Source organism: Somniosus microcephalus, chromosome 8, assembly GCF_052327205.1.
Source record: "Somniosus microcephalus isolate GS21.2 chromosome 8, FLI_Smic_1.0, whole genome shotgun sequence".
Classification (NCBI taxonomy): domain Eukaryota; kingdom Metazoa; phylum Chordata; class Chondrichthyes; order Squaliformes; family Somniosidae; genus Somniosus; species Somniosus microcephalus.
In genome coordinates this window covers 62,305,554-62,330,896 of record NC_140994.1, presented here as the reverse complement: position 1 = coordinate 62,330,896, position 25,343 = coordinate 62,305,554, and the positions used below count along the sequence as shown (strand labels likewise).

The window sequence follows — 25,343 nt, the reverse complement described above, 5'->3', positions numbered from 1 at the left end:
AGGAAGAAGATGCTGCCAAAGTCATGCTGAAAGAGGTGGTAGTGAGATACTGGATGGGATAAAAATTGATAAAGAGGAGGTACTAGAAAGGCTGGCTGTACTTAAGTTAGATAAGTCACCAGGACAAGATGGGATGCATCCTAGGATGCTGAGGGAAGTAAAGGTGGAAATTGCAGAGGTACTGGCCATAATCATCCAATCCTCCTTGGATACTGGGGTAGTGCCAGAGGACTGCAAATGTTACACCCTTGTTCAAAAATGGGTGTAAGGATAAACCCAGCAACTACAGGCCAGTCAGTTTAAACTCGGTAGTGGGGAAGCTTTCAGAAATGATAATCTGGGACAAAATTAAGTCACTTGGACAAGTGTGGATTAATTAAAGAAAACCAGCATGGATTTGTTAAAGACAAACAAATTTATTGTTGAGGTAACAGGGAGGGTTGATGAGGACAATGCGGTTGATGTGGTGTACATAGACTTCCAAAAGGCGTTTAATAGAGTACCACATAATAGGCTTGCCAGCAAAGTTGAAGCCCATGGAATAAAAGGGACAGTGGTAGCATGGATACGAAATTGGCTAAGTGACAGGACACAGAGAGTAGTGGTGACCGGTTATCAAACTGGAGGAAGATATAGTTATGTTCCCCAGGGGTCGGTACTAGGACCACTGCTTTTCTTGATATACAGGAAACTTTGGTTTATCCGGAGGTTAACTGTCCGGAATGCTCGAGCCACCGGCAAAAATCAGGAGCCGTTTCGTTAGGTTTTTTTTCTTTTCGTTGCTTTTTTTTCCACCAGTCAGGCTCTGCAAGGTCTCGCTGAAGCTGTTGCTAAGCTACAGAGACGCTTGCAAGGTACGGCCGACTGTTTAGAAGCTGTTGCTAAGCAACAGGGTTTGTTGCCAGATACGGAGCTCAAAATCTCCGTATGTTTCAACATTAGCACTGGTTTGTCCGGCAGTTTTGATGGGACGGCAACAGCTCGGTCCCGTCGGTGCCGGATAGCACAGTTTCCTGTATATTAATGACATAGGGCAGGGCACAATTTCAAAATTTGCAAATGACACAAAACTTGGAAGTATAGCGAACAGTGAGGAGGATAGTGATAGACTTCAAGAGGACATAGACAGGCTGGTGGAATGGCAGATGCGTGGCAAATGAAGTTTAATGCAGAAAAGCGCAAAGTGATACATTTTGGTAGGAAGAACGAGGAGAGGCAATATAGTCTAAATGGTACAATCCTAAAGGGGGTGCATGAACAGAGAGGCCTGGGGGTATATGTGCACAAATTGTTATTGATGGCAAGACAGGTTGAGAAAGCGGTTAAAACAGCATATGGGATCTTGAGCTTCATAAATAGAAGCATAGAGTACAAAAGCAAGGAAGTTATGATGAACCTTTATAAAACACTGGTTCAGCCTGGAGTATTGTGTCCAATTCTGGGCACCGCACTTAAGGAAGGATGTGAAGGCCTTAGAGAGGGTGCAGAAAAGATTTACAAGAATGGTTCCAGGGATGAGGAACTTCAGTTACGTGGATAGACTGGAGAAGCTGGAATTGTTCTCCTTAGAGCAGAGAAGTTTGAGAGGAGATTTGATAAAGGTGTTCAAAATCATGAGGGGTCTAGACAGAGTAGATAGGAAGAAACTGTTCCCATTGGCAGAAGGATCGAGAACAAGAGGACACAGATTTAAGGTGATTGGCAGAAGAACCAAAGGCGACATCAGGAAAAACTTTTTTACGTTAGGATCTGGAATGTACTGCAGAAAGGGTGGTGGAGGCAGATTCAATCGTGGCTTTCAAAAGGGAATTGGATAAGTACCTGAAGGAAAAACATTTGCAGGACTACGAGGAAAGGGCAGGGGAGTGGGACTAGCTGAAGTGTTCTTGCAGAGCCGGCACGGGCTCGACGGGCCTCCTTCTGTGCTGTAACCATTCTATGATTCTATAATGCACCTGTCCTTATAGAACCGCACATTTTCTTATTACAGCACGCATGGAAGATCCACTAGGATAGATGTCTGAATTATTTTCACAAGATACAGATGCAGGTGAACTCATCCAGCCAGAATAAAGAAATACTTACTCCCCCTGATATCCTCTATCTCCTGAAATACTATTTAATTATAAGCGCATATTGAAGGGTTCAAGCTTTTGGTCTCCATGTGCCCCTTAGGTGCGTAGCACTGAGCCTCATGGATCACATATCAAGTTTAGACCCATGTTCCCATTAAATTGCTCAGAACGAAAACTGTTCATACTAACAGATGTTGGTGTTCTGATGTAGGATTTATCAACTAATCAGGCAACAGCATTAGTTACTGTAAAGTCTGTGGGTTGTGCAGTTAATTACGACACAGACTTCAGGAGTAACATACAACAGGACTTTACTATTCGAAGGTCAGGGCGAATCTGCCCTATAAATCATGCCACAGCACTTATATACCGGTGTGGTCACCGTCGGTATTACCATATACAGAAGCCAAACAAGTAGTGCCACACCTAAAATAGTTCTCTTAAAGGTGAACGGTTACATACAATAGTCTCTTAAAGGTAGACGGTTACATACACTACAATCCTCCCTTTTTAGCTTACAACATACTATTTCTCATTAACATACATATATTCAACTTCAGGTAAACAATTTACAGATATAGTCTCTGTGGGAAACAGTTCACAGGTTCAGTCTCTGTGGGAACAGTGTATAGATTCAGTCTCTAGTCTTGACTCGGTCCGAACAACATCGCTGTGGTGTAGCCGGTTCACATTGCTAGCGTGACTCCTCCACTAGTCTTCCCCTTGACGTAACAGCTTGAACTCCCGTCCTGCTGAACCAGCAATGCTGACTTTTACAAACAGCTGTATTGCCTTGGTAATTTTCCTTACTTTCCAACTGATTTATCTCCCTTTGTTGGGCCCACGTGCATGATCTGGTAGGAGTGATAATGATTTTGATGGTTATCGTCTTCTGCTTCTTCTTTTTCTTTTCTGCTTCTTGGAGACTCTCGGGGCTCCCTTATCAGCTGCCAGCTGTAGCGCCACCATCTCTCTATGTTCCTTAGACTTTAAGTGCTTCATCCTGATTTCTGCACTTTGGGAGTTTTCATCACAAGCTGGGCAGACCAGATCCTCGTAATATTCAGTGTCACTCAACAGGTCATGGTAATATTCGGTGTCGTCCGGAGCTAGTCTAGCGAGAGGGCCTGCTACTTCTTCCGTACCCAACTGGACGTTAGCCGACTGTTGTTCCCTCCCTAGACATCTTTCCTGAAGAGACTTCTTCATGCGTTCATATTCATCCCGCTCTTCCTGGGTTTCCTGCAAATCCTTCACTAATGACCTCGTTTGTGATTTCAATACTTCCCCTTCCCTCGGGGATTGATTGATCAGGCTATTCAATCCTTCTACTGGAGCAGCTGTTTCAACATTCTGCTGTTCACATTGACGTGATTCAGCGTACTTTTGGCATCCCTGTAAAATCTGTGTTGCAACCTCAGCTATTTCCATAACTTTTGAGAGCTCCGAACTCCTTCCCTTTGAAGATTGAAGCTCGTGTTCAGATTGTTCCCATTGTAGAGTCTTGTCCTTCAGCATATGAAGGAGCTGGCTGACCGTTAACTCTTCCACGGGAACACTGTGGGTCAGAGTCTTCTCCATTTCATCCACCTTTTCCTCCAATGCTTTCACCTTCTTTTCCTCTTGTACTTTGGCTTCCAGCGCTCGGAGAAGTTGCGCCTTGATGCTCTCTAGCTCATGTTCAGAGGCCATTCTTACAGTCTCTGTGTTTCTTACAGTTCCCTTTTCTTCCACTGAACGGATTCCCAGTTGAATCTGTTCTTCAAGTTGTTGAATCTCGGTCATTGCCGCCCCATTTTTGTCTTGGGTTTCCTTTAATATTTTTATGAGTTCTTGTACATCTTGTCTTTCAGGTTCTGCCATGTCTTTCACCTCTAATTTCTCATCTATGGATGGAACTTCTACCGATGAGTCTGTCTTGGCCTTGAGCTCATCAAGAATTTCCTGCAGCCTTTGGATTTCTTGCTCATGTTCAACCTTCAGTTGCTCATATGCTTCCACTGAAACTAGCTTTTCGGAGGTTGCCGAGTTAACCCCTTCCAGAATTGTAGCCTGGGCCTGTTCATACTGTTCTTTCAACTTCTCACACTCTGCTTGTAAGGAGTCGTAGAGAAGAACTGGAATAAAATCCTGGCTTCCTGAAGATTCCTCTTCATTTGCTTCTTCCTGCAAATATTCTAACTCCTGAACAGCATAAGGGAGATGTGATCGGTAATTGGTCACGATGGCTCTATGGTCGCTCTCTGCTTGAGCTAGCTGCTTCTGTTGTCTTTCCAGATTCTCCCATTCGGTGTCATAGAACTTTTTCATTGTTTTCATCTCTTGTACGAGACGGTAACTCAATTGTTCTAATTGTTGTCGTAATTTGAAATAAGTTTGAGTCCGAGCTCGGTGTTCTTCCGTCATGGATATGTCCGTAACTTGAACAGGCTCAGAATTTTCTGTCGAACTAGGTTGTCGTTGTTCGGTGGAGTTCTGTTCTGAAACTTTGTTCTTCTCTGGAGCATAAGCCTTTATGCATGCCTTCGTTTTTCCAACCTTCATCGGCAAGTCCATTTCAGCCTTGTCTTTCATATTTGGGTTGGTCTTATCGTCATCCGTTTCAGAATCTGAGCTGATTGTCTGCACCGAGTCCTCACTCGTTATGGCTTTTAGATAGTGCCATTCCATGTCTATTTTCTTGATCCACTCCCATCCTAGAAGTGGTGGTCCTCCCTCATGTAGTATGTATAAGTTCATTCTTGGGTGTTCTTTACCCCTATCTCTCACTTTGACTCTTATCTTTCCCATGGGGTATACTTTATGCCCCGTGTATGTCTGCAATACGAACTTGGTATCTCTTAAGGGTATATGTGAGAATAGCCGGTGGTAATCCCTTCGATTTATGACTGATAGAGCTGATCCAGTGTCCAACTCCATTTTCACTTGGATTCCAGCTATTTTTAGCATGACCCAGATAGTTTGTAGGTCAGCTTCCTTACTCACATTGTGAATTCTCAGACTACCCAGCTTCTGGCCGTTTGGGTCTGAGTCTGAATTCTGTTCGTCTGAATTCTTCTCAGCCACCTTGTGTACCTTGTTGTACTTTTCCTGTGATGGCTTCCTTTGGTTGTTGGTCCTTTGGTTGTTGGTCTTCTTCCCTGACCGGCATACCTTAGCTATGTGACCCAGTTTGCCACATTTCCTACATTCCTGGTTCTTAAACCAGCATTGGTTCTGGTCGTGTGTTGTCTTCCCACAACGATAGCATTTTGTTGTTGTCGAGGTAATTTGATCCACACTTAGTGCTGCTGTCTTTAGCTGCATTTCCGCAGTTCCCTTCGCTGCGGCTTCGTGCGATGCTGCAATAAGGACAGCCCTGTCAAGTGTAAGGTCGTTCTCTTCGAGTAGTCGCTTTTGCGTTCCTTCCTTTGCCAACCCGCACACGAACTTGTCTTGCAATGCCTCTGTCAGATTCCCTCCAAACTGGCAGTATTTCGATAGTCTACACAGTTCGACCAAGTATTCTGCGTTGCTTTCGTCTTTCCGTTGCGTTCTCGCATAGAATTTGAATCGTTCCGCCAACATCAACGGTGTAGGGTTCAAGTGGTCCTTCAGGACAGCCACAATATCATCGAAAGTCTGATCCGCCGGTTTAGCTGGTGCTAGTAGATGCTTCAAGAGCCCGTATGTCTTTGCGCCCATCGAGTTCAGCAAGGTTATAGCTTTGTCATCTTCTTCTATTTTATTGGCCTCACAATAGATCTCAATGCGTTCCACGTACGTGGCCCAGTCTTCTACCTCGGAATTAAAATCGTTGATGTTACCACGCTTAGGCATCTTCCTCTCTTTGGGAACAACACAAGTATTTCTTTAAATTATTATTTCTTTTCTTTTTCTAAGATGGCGGTTTTCCCGCGAAAATGGCGGTTTCCCGCTCTTATCTTCTCTCCCCGCCCACTTCAATGGCGGTTTCCCGCTTCTGTCTTCTTCCCCGCCTAATGGCGGCTTCCCGCGTTTCTTCCCTGGCGGGAGGGGTACACTTTCCCCACGGGCGACGGCCGCTGGCTTTCAGGTTCACAGCCTGCGCGTCGGCTTCAAGGCTTTCCCTTTTTTTTTATTTTATGGCAGGGCGACCGGCTCTGGGTACCCCGTTGACGGCGAACAGGTTCAGCCGCTGGGCTGGCTCTCGCACAGTTCCCCTTGCTCGGCTCTGTCTCTCTCCCGCTCGCTCGGCTCTACCGGCGCTGGGTACACCCCGTTGACGGAGGACAGTTCAGCCGCTGGACTGGCTCTCGCACAGTTCCCCTTGCTCGGCTCTGCCTCTCTCCCGCTCGCTCGGCTCTACCGGCGCTGGGTACACCCCGTTGACGGAGGACAGTTCAGCCGCTGGACTGGCTCTCGCGCAGTCTCTCTTGGTCGGCTCTGCCTCTCCCGCTCGCTCGGACCCCAATCGCGCCTCCCAGCCCTCTCGCAGTCCGGTGCTTCTCTCCCCGGCTGCGGCTGAGTTTCTCTCTTCCCGCGCCTACGCTCCCGGTCGCAGCGCTTCGTGGCTTCGGTCACCGCCCGGCTTTTCCCGCCGGTCGCGGTCTCTCATGACGCCGTTGGACCCGACTTTTTGTCCGGCTCCTTTTCCCCCTCGACCGTGGTCGAGTGCCCAGCCCTTATCCTCCGGCTATTCTTTTCACTTTCCCTTACTCACAGTCACCGTGGCAGAAGGGACAGTCAGTGCCTGTTGCTGATGGAAGTTTTTGTCGCTAAAGTCTTCCTCCTTTCTATTGCTGCAGCCTTGAGTTTTCTCCCAGCCGAATGACGAGGGCGGTTGCCTCTTTTCGACGCTCTTTCGTTGCTTGAAAATATTGTTGCCGCAGGGTACGATCGGACTCGTCGCCACTGTAAAGTCTGTGGGTTGTGCAGTTAATTACGACACAGACTTCAGGAGTAACATACAACAGGACTTTACTATTCGAAGGTCAGGGCGAATCTGCCCTATAAATCATGCCACAGCACTTATATACCGGTGTGGTCACCGTCGGTATTACCATATACAGAAGCCAAACAAGTAGTGCCACACCTAAAATAGTTCTCTTAAAGGTGAACGGTTACATACAATAGTCTCTTAAAGGTAGACGGTTACATACACTACAGTTACAACCCTTTCCAAACATCCAGACCTATGAAATTCAAACTGGGCAAACCAATGGGGGGAGAAATATTGGTTTCATGAGCCTGATTGCTAGGACTCGGGGGGGGGGGGGGGGCAGAAATGACCCATGAAATGCAGATGGAACAGCCCGTCATTGCCCACCTACACCGTACCAGGCACCAGAGCAAAGGAAGTCCCCGCAAAACTGCCAGAACTTTGTATGAGACTGAGATGAACCGCGTGGCCCCGGGGTTGCCACCTCTCCAATGCTGTGGCAGACAAGTGTGGCTAGTGAAGTGGGACAGAATTTCCAGATAGAAAAATGGACTCCAAAAGTCTGCTTTTAAATGAAAGACGACGTGTCGTCTCTCCCTCCTCCCCAGCCTTCCAATACTCCGAGCGGCCATTACTGACCGCGCGCGCGCTCCCCGTCACCGAGCAACCAACAAATGGCGGCGCACGCGCTCCCCGTCATTGCTTGATGACGCAATCAGCCGCCGCGCCGCCATTTAACGGAGGGAGCGATGAGCGGCCGAGAGGCGAAATTCGATCTCGTTCAGGTTGGGAGGGTTTAGACAAACCGTCAGAAGCGTTGGATTGAAGGGAGGGAGGAAGCAATGCAATCCTTCATGATAGAGGGCATGAAATTTGAAGGTTCAGCGCAGAACCGCGCAGGGTTGTCAGCTCTGTGTGACTTGTTTACATGTTCGTCTAATTGGTAGTACCCCCCTCGCCAAGCCAATTCTCTTAAATTCACGGCGTGGGTTACTGTTTGGAAAGCATTTGCCTGTTTTCAGTTAGTATGGGGCTTTCGAGGAGTAACGGTGCTGCGTGGTCTTGGAAGTGAAAATGCGTCTGTAATTTTTCAAGAGTGTTAGCTAAACTAGATACTTCCATAAATAAAAACAGAAAACGCTGGGAATACTCAGTAGGTCAGGCAGCATCTATAGAGAGAGAAACAGTTCTGACGAAGGGTCATCGACCTGAAACGTTAACTCTGTTTCTCGCTCTATTGCAGATTTCCAGCATCCACAGTATTTTGCTTTTGTAGATACTTCCATAGTTGGCGAGGAAGCGAAAGGACAATTGTGTATTTAAAAAAAAAAAGAAAACTGCATTTAATTTAAATTAAAAGTTGCTTAATTCCAATTAGTGGCTAATTTTTTTAATGACTGAATTATCAGGAGTGGACTAGCTAAGCTTAACTACAGTTTAAAAATATTGTATTACTGCTATAAATCACTTGCTCCATTACTATTTAATAAATTTGTTTGGCATTTAAGCATAAAATAAGGTCTAGTGTAGAATTACTCTGGCCTTTTGAAAACCAGAAGGACCATGGGAGATGGCTGATAGAATCAGGAATAAAAACAGAAAATGCTGTACTCAGCAGGTCAGGCAGCATCTGTGGAGCGAGAAACAGAGTTAACGTTTCAGGTTGATGACCCTTTGTCAGAACTGGAAAAAGCTGGAGATGTAACAGATTTTAAGCAAGTGTTGGGGCAGGGAAAGGTGGGAGGGGAGGAAAGAATAAAAGGGAAGGTCTGTGATAGGATGGAAGGCAGGAGAGATTAAGAGACATCTGTTACATCTCCAGCTTTTTCCAGTTCTGACAAAGGGTCATCGACCTGAAACGTTAACTCTGTTTCTCTCTCTACAGATGCTACCTGACCGGCTGAGTAATTCCAGCATTTTGTTTTTATTTCAGATTTTCAGCATCTGCAGTATTTTGCTTTTATATTAGTCTAGAATCAGGAACTGAACTAGTCTAAAAAGGGTTCTCTGTATTACCCTGGGAGTGCTATGAAAATTATTTAGATATCGGGAAATGTAAGCACTCTTGAGGATGCAAGGAGCTGGCCTTACATCCTCAAAAGCAGGTGTAAGGCCTTTTACCAGCATAAGGGTTTAAATAAATATTAAAATAATTTTATAAAATTATAAAGTAAGTTTAGATTCTTTTTGGCCCCTTGAAAAATGTTGTTATTTTTTGAAAAATGTTATATTTTTCAAAAAATTAAATTTTTGTTTTAAATGTTTAATTAAATTGTATTTTAATTTAATTTTAAATATGTAATTGTTTTATTTCAGTGTTGTGTACATGTATTTTTTGGATGATTCCTATTAAGCTTATGGGGATTCCGTATGTAAATGGAATCCCCATGAGAATAATGGGAATCCTCATGAGAATAATGGGAATCCTCTTTCTGATTGGTTGGGCTGGCCCATGTGATCCCAGGAATGCTTGCGAACCGCATGCGCCCCTGGGATACACAGGCCTACGAGTAGAGGCCCAGGAGCGCGGGTCTCCGTGACTCCAGGGCCATCAGGTAGGTTGGTAGTTCTATTGTGGTTCGGAGGCCTCCGCCCGCAGGAAGCCTCCGACCGCAAATTCAGGCCCATGCGCTCTCTCTCAAGTGGAGTCTGTTTTAACTTGCTGAAATCAGTGTTAATGGGGCCTCCGACTGGGGTTGGGAAATTACCACTTGCTCCACATCAATGCTGCCACTTTTACAAGGGCCCACCTCTGGGTGGCCGATGTGTTTACCTGTTGCAGACGACAGGCTCCTTTTAATATGCAATTTGGGGTGCTGTGACATAAATAGGATCTCAATTGCCATATTAGGAGAGAACTAGTCGGAGCGTGCACTCTCTGACCAGTTTTACTGGTGATGCTGGCCCTGAAAATGCAAGTTTAAAATTATTGTTGTATGGCCAGGAGGAGTTGGAGGCCCCACAGAAATAATCTGGGCTGCTGCTGATGGGCTCCCTCACTGCATATGTCTCTTCCCCCACCCTAGGACTTACCGTGCTGCCAATGTGATGTCCAGGCCGCTTGAATCTGGCACACTGCATCAGAACGTCCACCTGGAGCGATTGGTTTGCTGGTGCCATTTAAGTTAGATGTGAGGCTTAAAATGGCTCTGGCCTCTTTGCTGAAGGAATGGGCAGGCTGCCTGTGCACTCTGCCAGTCAGCCACCCAAAAATTGAAATGCATCTTTAAGGTGGTGCCTCTTTTTGTTTAAGTAGAATAATTGATTAGAATTAAGACCACAATCTTTTTCTGAACTAGCTTCAATCTTGGTCCATTTCATCCTATTCTGCACTCGTAAGCGGAACTTCTCTCCTCTGACGTTAGAAAAGCAACCAGAAAGTAATTTTGATTCTAATTTTTAGACAAGATATTATACAATATAAGTAATTTTCATATCGGAAACAACAACAACTTGCATTTATACAGCAAGTTTAACAACAGCAACTTGTATTTATATAGCTCCTTTTATAGTAAAACGTTCCAAGGTGCTTCATTATAAGAACAAAAAATTTTGACACCAAGTCACATAAGGAGAAATTAGGGCAGGTGACCAAAAGCTTGGTCAAAGAGGTAGGTTTTAAGGAGCGTCTTAAAGGAGGAAAGAGAGGCAGAGAGGTTTAGGAAGGGAATTCCAGAGCTTAGGGCCTAGGCAACAAAACGCACGGCTTACCAATGGTTGAGCGATTATAATCAGGGATGCTCAAGAGGGCAGAATTTGAGGAGCGCAGATACCTTTGGGGGTGGAGGCTGAAGGAGATTAGAGATAGGGAGGGGTGAGGCCATGAAGAGATTTGAAAACAAGGATGAGAATCTTGAAATCGAGGTGTTGCTTAACCGGGAGCCATTGTAGGTCAGCGAGCACAGGGGAGATAGGTGAATGGGACTTGGTGCGAGTTAGGACACGGGCAGCCGAGTTTTGGATCACCTCAAGTTTACGTAAGGTAGAATGTGGGAGGCCAGCCAGGAGTGCATTGGAATAGTCAAGTCTAGAGGTAACAAAGGCATGGATGAGAGTTTCAGCGGCGGATGAGCTGAGGCAAAGGCGGAGACGGGCGATGTTGCAGAGATGGAAATAGGCGGTCTTTGTTATGCTGTGGATATGTGGTCGGAAGCTCATTTCAGGGTCAAATAATGACACCCAAGTTTGCGACCAGTGTGGTTCAGCCTCAGACAGATGTTAGGGAGGGGGATGGAGTCAGTGGCTAGGGAACGGAGTTTGTGGTGGGGACCAAAAACACTGGCTTCGGTCTTCTCAATGTTTAATTGGAGAAAATTTCTGCTCATCCAGAACTGGATGTCATACAAGCAGTCTGACCATCTAGAGACCATGGAGGGGCCGAGAGAAGTGGTAGTGAGGTAGAGCTGGGTGTCGCCAGCGTACATGTGCCATCTGACGCTGTGTTTTCGGATGATGTCGCTAAGGGGCAACATGTAGATGAGAAATAGGAGGAGGCCAAGGGTAGATCTTTGGGGACACCAGAGGTAACGATGCGGGAGTGGGAAGAGAAGCCGTTGCAGGTGATTCTCTGGCTACGATTAGATAGATAAGAATGGAACTCGGCGAGTGCAGTCCCACCCAGCTGGACGATGGTGGAGAGGCGTTAGAGAAGGATGGTCAACCATGTCAAAGGCTGCAGACAGGCCTAGAAGGGCGAGGAGGGATAGTATGCATTTGTCACAGTCACAAAGGATGTCATTTGTGACTTTGATGAGAGCCATTTTGGTATTGTGGCAAGGGTGGAAACCTGATTGGAGGAATTCAAACATGGAATTGTGGGAAAGATGGGCACGGATTTGGGAGGTGACAACACGTTCGAGGACTTTGGAGAGGAAAGGGAGGTTGGAGATGGGGCGGTAGTTTGCAAGGACGGAGCGGTCAAGGGTTTGTTTTTTGAGAGGGAATTGGAGGAGCACAGAGGTCTCGGAGGGTTGTAGTGCTGCAGGACGTTACAGAGATAGGGAGGGAGTGAGGCCATGGAGGGATTTTAAAACCAGGATGAAGATTTTAAAATTGAGGCGTTGCTAGACTGGGAGCCAATGTAGGTCAGCGAGCACAGGGGTGATGGGTGAACGGGACTTGGTGCGAGTTAGGATATGGCCAGCAGAGTTTTGGATGAACATTATAATGCTGTAACCTATTCAGATCTGATCCACTGTGAAGTTGTGTTTTTTTTTAAACAGTTAACACATGAACTAGTTTTTGGGCAAAGTAGCATCAATCTATACAGAAAAATCCTTAGGATAAAATATGGGAATGCTGAAAATGTGGTTATAATTAGATGTTACATTCTTTATATTCAGCTAATACATATTTCTAGCTTTATCGTTGTAATTTATTACATAAACTTTGAAGATAAATCTAATTTGGTATTAATGGGTGGTGATGGGGTTTATTAGTCACATGTAATAAAGCTTTGAAACATCAGTGCACATAATAAACAAAGCTTTAAAGTCCTAAAGGCAGACGTGAAGTTAAACTACGCAACACTGCATCTTTCTTCAAATGTTACTGCTTTCTTTTGTCAACAGGAGCATGGTCTTGGGGGCTATGATTCAGAATTCAGTGAGGATGAAACTGAAGCAGAGACATCCAACTCTAAAAGGTATGATACAATTGGTTTTTGACCAAAAACACTTTATTAAAAAAAATATAATTTCCAGGAGTGCAAAAGAACCATACCAGCTTTCTGGATAGTAGTTTATAACATATTTTCTGTTAAATAGCAAGAAAGACCATGCTCTCCTTTCCTTTTTAAAAACCAAAGAAAGAGATTGAAAGAGAGTGAGAAGAATAAAAAGGTAAGGAGGAATAAATAGATAGGTGAAGGAGGAAAAAAAGTGAAGAAAAGTGATGAGCACATATGCAGGCGGCTGTTTCTTTTGAATGACCTGTGCCTGGGGAATGGGGAGAGAAAAGAATGACAGACAGGTGCTATCGAAGACGAGAAGGGAGAGGGAAAAAATCCCTTTTTGGCACATGGCTGGGGTTGGGGGAAAACGAGTGAGATATATCACATTTATGAGAGCTAAGGGAGTTATTCTACAGAATTTAAAACTTCACCTGAAAATTGAGAGTTTTACTATAATGGTAAAAGGGATAATTTTGGAAGGATTCGCTTTCAGAAGTTTTGGATTTTGTTGTCTGCTGAAATTAGTTGAGTACCCATACTTTTATAAGAGTGACCACAAAGGTTTCAATATCTTACCAAGAGTTTCAGTGCATGATGCCTCATAGAATACATTCATCTTTTAGGATTGCTACAGTCAATATTTGGTCATATTTATCTATACAGCAATGTATATATATATATAGCACTTTTAACATAGTTAAACATCCCAAGGCGCTTCACAGGAGCGTTATCAGACAAAATTTGACACCTGATTCTAAGTACAGGAAACTTTTTTTTATCCGGGACTGACGTGATGCCGGTTCATTAAAAATTCCAGATAACCGAGAGCTATAGTAAAAGATATGGAGAGCTGAGAGCTCCGTATAAAGCAACAAACCCTGTTGCTTAGCAACAGGTGCAGAACAATGGCCACAAGTTCCAAGTGCCTCTGTAGCTTAGCAACAGCTGCAGCCACACCCGATTGCACAGCAACAGATCGAGGAAGGCAAGTAATATGAAATAAAACTTACCTGAACCTACTCCTGAATTTTGCCGGTTAACCGAGATTTCCGGTTGTTTGGGTGCCGGTAAATCGAGAGTTTCCTGTAAAATAAGTGACTTTTCCGCCAGAATACTATTTAAGACCCTGGAATTTGTAGTGCTTTAATTACCTGGAGAAAAAGAGTGATTTTAAGTTATACACGTTTAGCTCTCATTTTTATAAGACTGCGGATATAAAGTAGTGGTTATGATGGATTTATCTTGAGGCATGTTTCTTAAATCTTACTGAAGATTTGTAGTAACCAAGTTTATTAATGAGAGTGTCGATTTGTAATTTGTTCAGTTGCATTCCATCTGTACTTTATCATCATTCAATGTGAGTATTAAGTAGTTTGACATATTTGCTGTTTGCATTCTAGGACAAGTAAAGATGCTGCACTACTTAGAAAACCATTCCAAAAGGAAAAATATGCCCAGGTGGCTCACAAGCAAGTTGCAGCTCATGAATGGGACAGGTAAAAATGTTTTGGGAATTTTGGAGAAAAAAAATATACATATATTTTTAATGTATGCTTTTATTTTGTAAGTTTGGCTGGAATTTTCCCCAGGTAGGCGGTTTGGGGGCTGGGGGCCTCCAAAGCAGGCGGGAAACCCAGGAGGCCGGGATTCCTGCAGGCCCTGCCTACTAACGGCAGGGCCTGATTTGAATGTGAGGCCCTGGATTCCCGCCCCCAGCCAGCCTGCTTGAGAGGCTGGTTGGCTGCGAGCAGGTAGGCCTCAAAAGCGAGGGGCCGGTCTGGGGGAGGGATCGCGGGAGGAGAATCGTCGGATCGGGAGAGGGGAGAGCACATTGGCAGGGGTTGGGATCAAAAGGGGGGAGAGAGCTTCAGCAGCGGGGGAGGGTGGGTCGGTCAGGGATTGGTGGTGGGGGTGATCGGCTGGGGATCATTTGTGTGGGGGGGGGGGGTGGGCGGGGGAGAGAGCAGGGACAGGATGGGGTGGGGGTTGGTTGGCCAGGGATCGTGGGGGGTTGCAAAGAGAGGATCAGGGCTGGCCTCCTCTTCATCGTTGGGGGTGGGGGAGCCTGGGAATGTGATTGGTGGGCAGGGGGGTCTACAATCGCAGGGGGTGGTGGGTATGGTTGGGACCCTGAATCCAGGAGGTAGGTATAAAGCCACTTACCTCCTGGATGCAGCTGTCCCCACCATGAATTGTGTGAAACCTGTCCCCACGCAGTTAAACACAAAATGGAGCGGAAGAAAAGAGGCTTCCAGCCTCGTTACAATATTTAAATTGAGGTAACCCCCCCCCCCCCCCCACCCCCCGGGAGCGGGTTGGTCACCCCCCACCCCGTCCCACCTCTGATAAAACCGGAAGTGGGCGGGTTGGAGGTGATCACGTCAGGAATCCCATTTTTAACAATTTAACTGCCCCCATGCTCCAAATCCACCCTTTTTTAGGGGAAAATTCCAGCCTGTATTTCTGAAGTTTAGGACTTGCAGACTTTAGGACTTGAACACGTCATCTAGCTGACACGTCAGTGTTGCATTGTTGGAGGTAAGCTCTGGACCCTCTCTGCCTGTTCAGGTAGATGTGAATGATTCTGTGTCACTTTATCAAAGAGCAGTGCGTTCTTCCTGTGTCTGGGCCAATATTCATCCCTCAATCAACATCACTGGCTGGAATTTTCCGGGGGGGGTGTCAGCAGGCGCGCTTGGTGGCGGGTCAGATGGAAAATTAGATTTTTTGACAACTGGTCAGGGCCCCGCTGTCCACCTGCCGCATTGCGCCTTTCCCAATGTCGGGTCTGTCAGCGCTGAGCAGACCCGACAGGTAGCGGCGGGCGACCCAATTAAACTAATTAGCATCGAGTTTGACAGATCATTAACACGCTTTTTTAACTTAAGATTTGACTTTAACTTCATGGCCACGGGAACCACACTGTTCGGGGACCACGGCTGTCAACCTGAGGCGGGAGTTCAGCAGCCATTGCTCCAGCTGATTACTTTACAGCTTCAGATGTACAGTAAAAGCTCCCACCTGACAGATCATCACTTTCCTCAGCCACAAGCTGCTTCTTAGTCCATTTCCAGCACAGATTCCGCAGGCTTTCCACTTACCACACTCACCTCATTGGAAGAACTCTCTCACCATTGACAGAATGGTTCTGTCATCTCTACTTCACCTGCCATCTACTCCATCAACATGGGTGCCCTTTATACTGTCTCAGCTTGGTCCTCCGATTTTGACACGATCAGCCCCAACACCAGCAGCACCACCAATGACAACACCAACCTTCTCCACAATCACCTGATGCTGCACAGGACAGAGGGCATCAGTACCCGAGCGCATTGCTGCCCGGGAGTCCAGGGGTAGCCTCACCATGGCCACATTTACTTCACTTGATGCTGTACGACCTGGCTGCCACATGATGCGCCAGGTTGGCACTACCCCACACCAACACCATAAAGCCTCCCTACAATGTCCAAGCCATTCCTTTCACACTCACCACCATTGTGGGGGGTACCGTTATGCCTCACCATTCACTACAACTCACGAAGACACTCCCAGAGGTGCACATAAATCTGTCCAAGAACGGAAAGTGTTGAAAATAAATGTTTCAATGTTTGACAGCACATTAACAGAAACTTAACATGAACATTGCAAAAAACACCCAAGTGGCTACCCTTGTGTGTTGTTAGTTGGTGTGATTGTACTAGGATGAGGGTAAGTGTGAGGGGTGGCTAGTGAGATGGGGGTGTGATAATGTAGATAGAGAGGTATGTTGGTGTGAGTAAGGATGTGCAGGAGTCGGGTAGGGACGGCAGAGTGATGGGCACAGCAGGATGAAGTGAGTGTGGCTTTGTACTAACATTTCGTGATCTGAGATCATTGAAAGGTTTGCGCCACTGTACCCAGGACCTCCTGATCACATCCCTGCTTGTGATCTCCTCTGCAATGTGCAACCAGGCTGTGTTGGTCTCATGGGGAGGTGTCTTCCGCCCATGGGAAGGGAAGAGGACCTCCCTGCATGCTCTGACTCCCTCCATAAGCATATGGAGCACCTGGGTGCAGCCCTGCAACTCTGTGCAGTCATTGTCAGTGTTTGCAGCACTTCAGTGCTGTAGAACACTGACAGCACAAATGTCAAAATAAAGTTGGCCATGGTCCCTTTAAAGAAACCGGCTGAAGATGCGTCATAAATGATGTCACCAGACCGGCTTCCTCTAATTGGACCAGGAAACGCACTGGGTGGCTTAACAAGCGCTATCAATGGAAAATCATTTTCCACAGTGGGGTCAGGACCCGCCACCGATCCCAGCAGCATCGGACCAGCCAAGGTAAGAAAAATCTCAGCCATTAAAACAGATGAACTCATTGCTGTTTGTGGGACGTTGCTGTACACAAATTAGCTGCCACATTTGCCTACAAAACAACAGGGACTACACGTCAAAAGTAATTTATTGACTATGAAGCGCTTGGGATGTCCTGAGAATGTGAAAGGTGTTACAAAAACCCAAGTTTTCTTTCTGTAATTTGTAAAATTTTATTTATTTAACAGGGAAGAAGCAAGAAACCGGCGTTTCCATCTTATTGCTATGGATGCTGTATCCTTGAAATCAGAGGTAACTTGTCCGAATACAAGGAGGGGTATGGAGAAACAGCTTAAGAAGGAGCCTTGCCCTCAACAGAAAACTAACAAAAATATATTGATCTCACATATATTTCTATAAACATAGGCATTGTAATTCGACTATAGGTGCCATAAAAATGAGACCGGGCCAAAAAATGAGTTTGTGAAATAGATAGGCAACTGCTTCAATGCATTTTATTTTGAGAAACCACAGTGAAAGATCAAGGCCTTATTGCAGGACACCAGCAAAGTTGAAAAGAATAAAGGAAATGAGACATCAGGAAATAATGAGATTTGATTATGCCAAGCTTGAGTTTTTCAAAACCCAGAGATTGTGAGTTGAAGAGAGATAAGGCGATTGATAATTTTGAGGTCCTGGAAAAGAATAAGTAAAAACGACTGGGAATATGGAGAGGAGAAACAGCATTTAGGGTAGCATCTTTGCATCTAAGAAGGAACAAAAGAAGACAGTTCAGAGATGCATTTACTGACTATAGTAGTATTGATAAGACAAGAAAGATTGCGACAGAGAAAAGTGGGAGAATGGAGATGAGAAATTGCCTGTCTGATGACCAGTTTTTTCTTGTATCTTGTCCAGGCAAGACAGGTACTATAAGAGTTGTCACAGATATAAGAGTAGTAGTTACGTCTTGGATGTGCTTAAGCTTTATAGAGTCAGGAGTTGCTGAGGGGAAAAGAGGCATTTGAAATAAAGCAGAAAACTGCACACCTCGGAGACAACTTCAGCAATGGAAGAGATGTGGGCGTCCCAATTAAGGTCAGAGGAGATAGTGAGGTCAAGAATGCCAATAAATGAAGAAGGCAGAGAGTGGACTCATCAAGGATAAGAGATGGTAGCTATTGGTTAGATTTGTGTAAGAATTGAAATAAACAATACTACTTTGCCTCATTGCAGACCATGGAGAAGATTAAGATTTGCAATCCTTGGATCTTAGTCAATTTTATGGACCCAAGCTCCTGGGGTTTGCAGCTTCAGATCCTGGGGTTTGCAGCTTCAGATCCTGGGGTTTGCAGCTTCAGATCCTGGGGTTTGCAGCTTCAGATCCTGGGGTTTATAGCTTCAGATCCCAAGGCTTTGAGATTATGGAAGTGATGCAACACGGAACAAAGTTTATTGAAGGAAAAACAACTGCACTTTGGACTGTGGTGGCTTTGCTACCTACTGTAGCGTTTCTCTCAACAACAACAATTGGTGCCGTTTTGGTGTGTAAAATTGAGCGATGCAGATAGTAAAAGTATATAGAATGCAGATATTTAAAAGATTATTGATGGCTGCTCTCTTTGAAGAATGTAAGTCATGAGGAATATAGCACTTTAAGAAAAAAGAATGGCCAGCTAGCCTTGTGTAAATTGAACAAAGGGAAAATATGCCAACAAATCTTGAAGATCAGTGGCGATTCGTATGCAAAAGAACACGCCTATCTGTACTAATCTTGTTGATTACTACTCTGGAGGCTCCACCGTATGTTGCAAAGATAAAGTGCATAACTTATAAAATAAGTTTTCAATCAACACTTGAGCACATGATTGCAAGAGATGGTTTGCCATTAAGGTTGTTCTGTTCCTCGCCTACCTTCCAGCAATGTTACAAGTAAAAGATTAATTTTGCAAAAGTTAGTGCACATTATGAAGAAAATTGTGAATGGATTTTCCTGTAATAATTGATGTAATGTCCGTGTGTAATTGAGACACGGACTGCAGAAGTTCGTTATAACAGGTGTTTACTGAATGGAGACAAAACTGGAACTACTATACAAAGTTACTACACAGGCTTATATACAGGGGTGGTCACTACTGGTACTGCATTATACAGGGGCTGCAGAATATAGTTCCTTCTTCAAGGTACATACACTACAATTGATATACTGGCTCACAGTGGAAAAAGGTGGAAAGTTCAACCTGACTTTAGGTGAATGGACTTTAACACAAAAGGGAAGATATATGAAACATGGAAGATATATGAATGTTAATGGTTTTATGAAATCAAAAATGCATCCAGCTACTAGAAGTGAAGCTCAAATTATCTGGCCTCTGTCAATTGGAAATGTATGCATCACAATTTACATTTGCAGTACGATGGTAAAAGTTGGTAGACTTCTAAAAGCTATACAACAACTCATGCACATGTAAAGCAACTTGTAGTGCTAGACATACTGTACAACAGCAACAAGCCTGGTAGCCCTCCCCTTCCCTCCCAGCCCCCAGTATTAGTGTTTTCCTCTTTCGTTGAAGTAACTTGTTGGTCTTTACTTGTTTTGGTTGTGGCTTTTTGCAAAATCCAATTTCTGAGGCGTTGCCAAACATCGTGTGGAGGAGTCGGCGACACCGTCTGGCTGACCCGCCGTCAGTAGTTTAATCGCATCCATTTCCTGTGTCGTGCATCAAGCTGGGTCTTGGAAGACAGTGTACGACTGCACCTTGTATTGTTCCTCCATTTCGGTTTTCTATGGAGACAGTTTTAAGAATGTGCTTGCCATTCGGCAGATTAATATGTATTTCAGCAGTTCTTTTGTTAATAATGGAACGTATTTGAACAGGTTTTTTCCACTTAGGTCTTAAACCAGGTTTTTACTCAAACTTTTTTTCCTGTACCCATTCTCCTGCTAGGGGTTGCCATGCTTTGTTTGTCAATTTTTTCTGCCTATTTGTCTCCCTTATCCTCTGATCAATTTGATGTATCTCCTCTTACTTTTTTAAAAGCTAACTGTCGCTGTCGGGTCAAGGAATCAGAGAGTGTAGAGGCAATAAAAGAACCATGGGTAAGCGGTGTATGCATCTCAACCCCATACATTAAATAATATGGAGTTTTAGCAGACTCTGTCCCTGATGCCGATGCGGGCACATTATTAAGTGATAGCTGCACTTCCGGTATGACGGCGGTCCACTTATTTCCCCTGATTCTCAACAGTTTGACCAATAGCTTTTTTACTTCCTGGTTTTTACGTTCCACCAGCCCCGCTGATTGCAGATGACGCGGCATGCTGTGCTCTAACCCAATCCCCCTTTGTTCGCAGTAGTCTTTGAAGACCTTGGAGACAAAGGGCTGGATTTTGTCAATGGGGACGCGATGGAGGTGGGACTCCCACTTTTTGGGTTGTAGTTATGCCTCCATCGGTTTGTGGCCAACTCACGCGATTTTCCCTTGATTGACCTTGTTGAGCCCGCCCAGCGGGCTCAGCAGGCCAATTAAGGGACACCCAGTTACAGGTGACGTCAGGGATTGACATTTCATCTGTCAAGAACTTTTGACAGATGAAATATCAGCGTTTGACAGCTCTGTGAAGCTGTCAAACGCCGACAATCTGACTTCTAATTTGAGTCCTTCTCCACAGACTCAGTTAGAAATTTCTCCAGAACAGAAAGCACAATGCTGCAACTTTTGACAGCTCACGGCCATTCTGCTTTCTGTGCCGGTGAGATGAGGGACTCCCGAGACCTGAAGGAAGGAAGCCTGCATAAGTAAAGGTAAGTAAAACTTATTTAAACACCTTACACACGCCAAACACACTTACCTCTGCACCCATCACTCACCTGAACACCAGACATCTCGAACCCGACAGTCCGCCTCGCTAACTTGGCGTGGTTTGGAGCCGTCGGGCAGCCCACACTTAAAGGCTAAAAATAGGGATTAGACCAAAAACTGCCTGATAATTGGCACTAATCCCCTTCCCGCCTTGGAGGCGGCTCCCAGCACAGGTCGGGTACCCGCCTCCTGGGAAACGGGCATGGGGGCGGGACGGATTCGTGCCCCCCCCCCCCCCCCCTGATTCTGCAATTTTCCCCCCAAACCCGCCTCCACGGGGCTTGGAAATTCGAGCCCAAAGGCTCCGCCTTGATCGGAGTGTAAGATTTTGGGTGCACCAGCTACAGTAATTATGTCAGTAATAGCATTGGCGACTGCGTTTTCCGAAACAGTTTTTGTGGGGACCAGCCAGCAGAAGGAAGTGCATCCATCAATACAAACAAGAACATGCCTGTATCCCAAAGATGGGGGAAGTGGTCCAATGAAGTCAATAAAGAATTTTCCCATTGGTTCATCAGCTTTCACAGGAGCCAATGGTGGTGGCTTAATTAGTGATGACTTACTGGTTAAATTGCATGGCTCACAATTTGCCACATATGTTTTACAGGCCTTAAGCATGCCTGGCCACCAATATAAGGGAGTCAATTTGCAGAATGTTGTTCTGGCACCACAACGTGCTTGACCTATGCCCTTGTGAACTTCTTTTACAAGCTGTTCTCATCTGTGTCTCGGGGGTACTTCTTGATTTCCCTTGGGCAACTTAACTAGCACAATACCAGTAGGGGTTTCTGAGTAAAAGTACTTTGATGGATATCCTGGTGGATTCTCTTTTGTTGGGTCTAATAGCTGAATCAGTTCCTCATCTTGATTCGCTGCCCGTTCTGCCCTAGTGATAACACTAATATTGGCAGGCCCCTCTCGAGGGGGTGTCATGCAGACCGAACGTTTTGCTTGTTTGTAAGACTTGCCTTTTGAGTGTACTGTCCCAGTGGTATGCCCGTTTACATGAATCACCTGACAATTCTGTTTCTCCATCCTCGAACGAAAAATGTCTTCCCACAATGACTTATGTTTTATGGGTTTATCCTTATGATTGGTAAAGTTTGTTTGTTCCCAGAAAACTAGATCTTGGTTATATCCTCTTTTACAAAAACTCACGTTAATCTGTACAGATAGTGACTAAATAGGGTCTGCCTTTTCTAAAGCATACCATAGCACTGCGGCTTATGGCTAAGGGGTATGGACAGTAATTCTTCTGGATAAAAAGAATAGGAATCTCGAAGAGTCCCTACTACTATCCCCATCCCAGCTGAGGATTGTTGGGATGTCTCTTTTTTAATCGTCAATGACAATCCCTCACAGTAAATGACTTGATGGTAGCAATCGTTTGAATTTCCTAATAAAAAGACTTGGCCGTTTCCGACAGGATTTGCCATTTCGTCAGGACCTAACCTCAGTTAGGATTTAATATGAACTTTATAAGGAATTTCTAGACCTCAATAATATATTGAGGGAGTTCTGATTTAAGTTCTACAAGGCCTGATCAGGGACTTGTCGTCTCTAGAGACTTAAATCTGGGTCTTAGCACCACTCAGTAAAACAATCCTTTTATACTTAACAATCTACGAGATGGATGTAGATATAAATATAAGTATAGGCTTCTGTATCAACTCGTTAACACACACGTCGTTTGCCAACTGAAGGGATATTTACTAGTCCTAAGACCCGAATCAGGCATATTTCTCAGACGTTCACTTTCAACTAAAGTTTGAGGTAGCTGAATCCTAAAGACGCTTAATTGGGTCTAAAGGTCCGGGCTATCTCTCCCTAAAGGAAAGGAACAACCGGAGAATGTTACCGTCCTCCAGATAGCACTTTTAATAAGTTTAGCTAGACAGTAATGTCCCGGATATTGAGAGGGTCCGGGGAACTCCTTCAGAATTATGTAACTCTTCACCAAAGAGTGTACAGAGATTGAGTTCACGAGTTATTGATACAGAAGATTTATGTGAGGCATGTGGTAAACCACTTTTATCGTTCACTATCGTTACACTATAGTTATCACTGTTATATTGTTATCACTGTTCTCACTGTTGTATCACTATACGAGGTCGCCTCTTGTCACACTTATACCTGGGCTGACCATCACTGACTCCGCCCATGGCTCCACCTACCTGCCCAGGTATAAAGGTAGTCGACTGGCTGGTATTCCTCCTTGCTGGATCCGATCACCCATGAGGGTGGGCTCTGTTATTTAGTCAATAAAAACCTATAGTTACTTTCCTAACTCGTCGCTTTTCATTGGACGAATTGATAGGTATATCAATTTTATTGACTAAATATCTAAAAATATATAGAGATTAATTAAAGAACCGACATGCAATTTACAGTTGGTGAATCAGTCAATCGCAACGTTAACAGTTTTAAAAAGAGAAAAAATACGATCTTTTTAACAGAGAATCTTACTTTTAAATCTTAACTTCGCTACAGTATTACAGTTCTTAAAGTTTTCTATACAGGATATCCATCAATATCAAATACCTTTTTGATCCCCGAGATACGAAGAGTGGTAGACCACAGAGCCGCCTCTGAAGCCGAGAATCGCTTTGCCCGATTTAAAGCGACTGATATCCCATTTGAAACTTCAATATTTATACCCTTTTCCAGTTGTATTTCCTTTAAGGTTTTCTGCTGATGCAAGTTAATTATCCCTATTCATCTTTCTGCTGACCTCTGCAATTCTTTACTGCTACATCAACTTGTAATGTTCCAGAATCTTGTCTCCTCTCCAGGTGTTCTGGGTTTACCATATAAAACGGTGTGAAGGGCAGGTGTCCCTTATTTTATGTCATCTTTACGAGGGCAGATGTTCCTTATCTTATGTGCCATCTTTACAAAGTTTAAATTAAAACACCTTATCCAGGGTGGACCATTGTTTTTGTTCCCAAAAGTCAGCTTGTCGGAGCCATGCACCTTCTGTGTCAATAAGGTTATTTATTCAGGGTTCACAACTGTCTTATCTCAATAGCCAGAATTCATTCTTAGTTAGGTTTCTAAATTTCCAAACCCAGTTTGTCATGTTTTAAAGAATTTATACGGTAGAGTTCCTTATATAGTATATTCCTTCACACCATTTCATTCCTAAGTTGTTCGATAAGTCCAACTCCAAAGCTGAAGATGATTAAGCCAAATGGGGTAGTCGTGACAGCAATCATTGTAAATATGATGAGGATCAGTATACCGGTATTGATAAAGTTGAGGGTCTGGGGAACTCCTTCAGAATTATGTAACTCTTCACCAAAGAGTGTACAGAGATTGAGTTCTCGAGTTATTGATACAGAAGACTTATGTGAGACAATTCTAAAAATATATAGAGATTTATTAAAGAACCGACATGCAATTTACAGTTGGTGAATCAGTCAATCGCAATGTTAACAGTTCTAAAAAGAGAAAAAAATACGATCTTTTTAACAGAGAATCTCACTTTTAAATCTTAACTTTGCTACAGTATTACAGTTCTTAAAGTTTTCTATACAGGATATCCATCAATATCAAATACCTTTGATCCCCGAGTTCCAACTTATGACATAACCATACTCGTGCATGATGCCAATTAAATGTTGTCAACTTTCTCGTGGGAAAAATGACATGCTTCAGAGATATGCTACGAAGAAACATAAACTGTAATGCATACTAGTTCAGAGTGTTATTGATCTGAAATGCCATTTCAACATAGTCCTTATTTCTGAAGCAATTAATCAGATAGTGGCTGCATTTCAACTAATCAAATTGGCTGTAAAAGCTCTACAGTGTAGAGATGCCAACTTTCTCACAGTTGATGCTGCCATGAAGGTTATGGAGAGTTAGTTGGATGCCCTGAATATGTCTATTTTCAAAGTCCTTGCTTTGGTTATAAGAAGTAGGATAAAGGAGCGCTTGTTTAATAATTGAAGTAAAATACTGCAGAATCCAGGAGTTTTTCAAACACAGATGTAGATAATATCTTTCTTAATGCCTGCAATTGCTATCATGGGAAAATTGTTGGAACAGTTGATGGAAAACTGTTGTCCTTGTGACTTTGAAAATGACTGGGACAACAACACGTCCAGATACTTCAGCTGCAACAAGTGAGTCTGATGGAAATACTGGCAGACGCAGGAAGTGAAGCTGGCAATACAGACATCTGTTTCACAATCATTTGCCTCTGCATGCACAACATTAACAATCTGGCAGTAGTAGAGTGAGAGATATAACCTTTTGCAGCAAGCCTTGGGCGTGCATGGGGATTTTGACTACAGAGATTGTAAAATTGTTTTCTGTCCATAATTCCAATTCTATAGATCAAATATGCATTTTCCGCAGCTAGAATCATCATTTCTATAAAACACTGTTCTCGTTTTGGTGATGAGACACTTGAAACTCTGCTTTCTGAGGAGTTTATATACTGCTTCCGAAAAAAATAGCTGTGTTCTGTTTGGTGGCTTTTATGATAGATTGTTAAAATTTGAAAAGTATTGTTTACTAGATGTACTGTATTA

General features: G+C 44.2%; 1 protein-coding gene across 2 annotated transcripts in view; it reads left to right on the top strand.

The window, feature by feature from the left end:
• Positions 1-7,656: 7,656 nt before the first annotated feature.
• fra10ac1 (FRA10A associated CGG repeat 1) overlaps positions 7,657-25,343 on the top strand; it is a 53,362-nt gene continuing 35,675 nt past the window's right edge. For both annotated transcript variants that reach the window (XR_015079228.1, XM_085994804.1), the window contains exons 1-4: positions 7,657-7,760; positions 12,546-12,619; positions 14,047-14,142; positions 17,190-17,235. Coding sequence is in view for 1 of the 2 variants with exons in the window: in XM_085994804.1 (XP_085850930.1) it covers positions 7,725-7,760; positions 12,546-12,619; positions 14,047-14,142; positions 17,190-17,235 (252 nt within the window). In the remaining variant the exon portion in view is untranslated. The remainder of the gene's footprint in view (positions 7,761-12,545; positions 12,620-14,046; positions 14,143-17,189; positions 17,236-25,343) is intronic.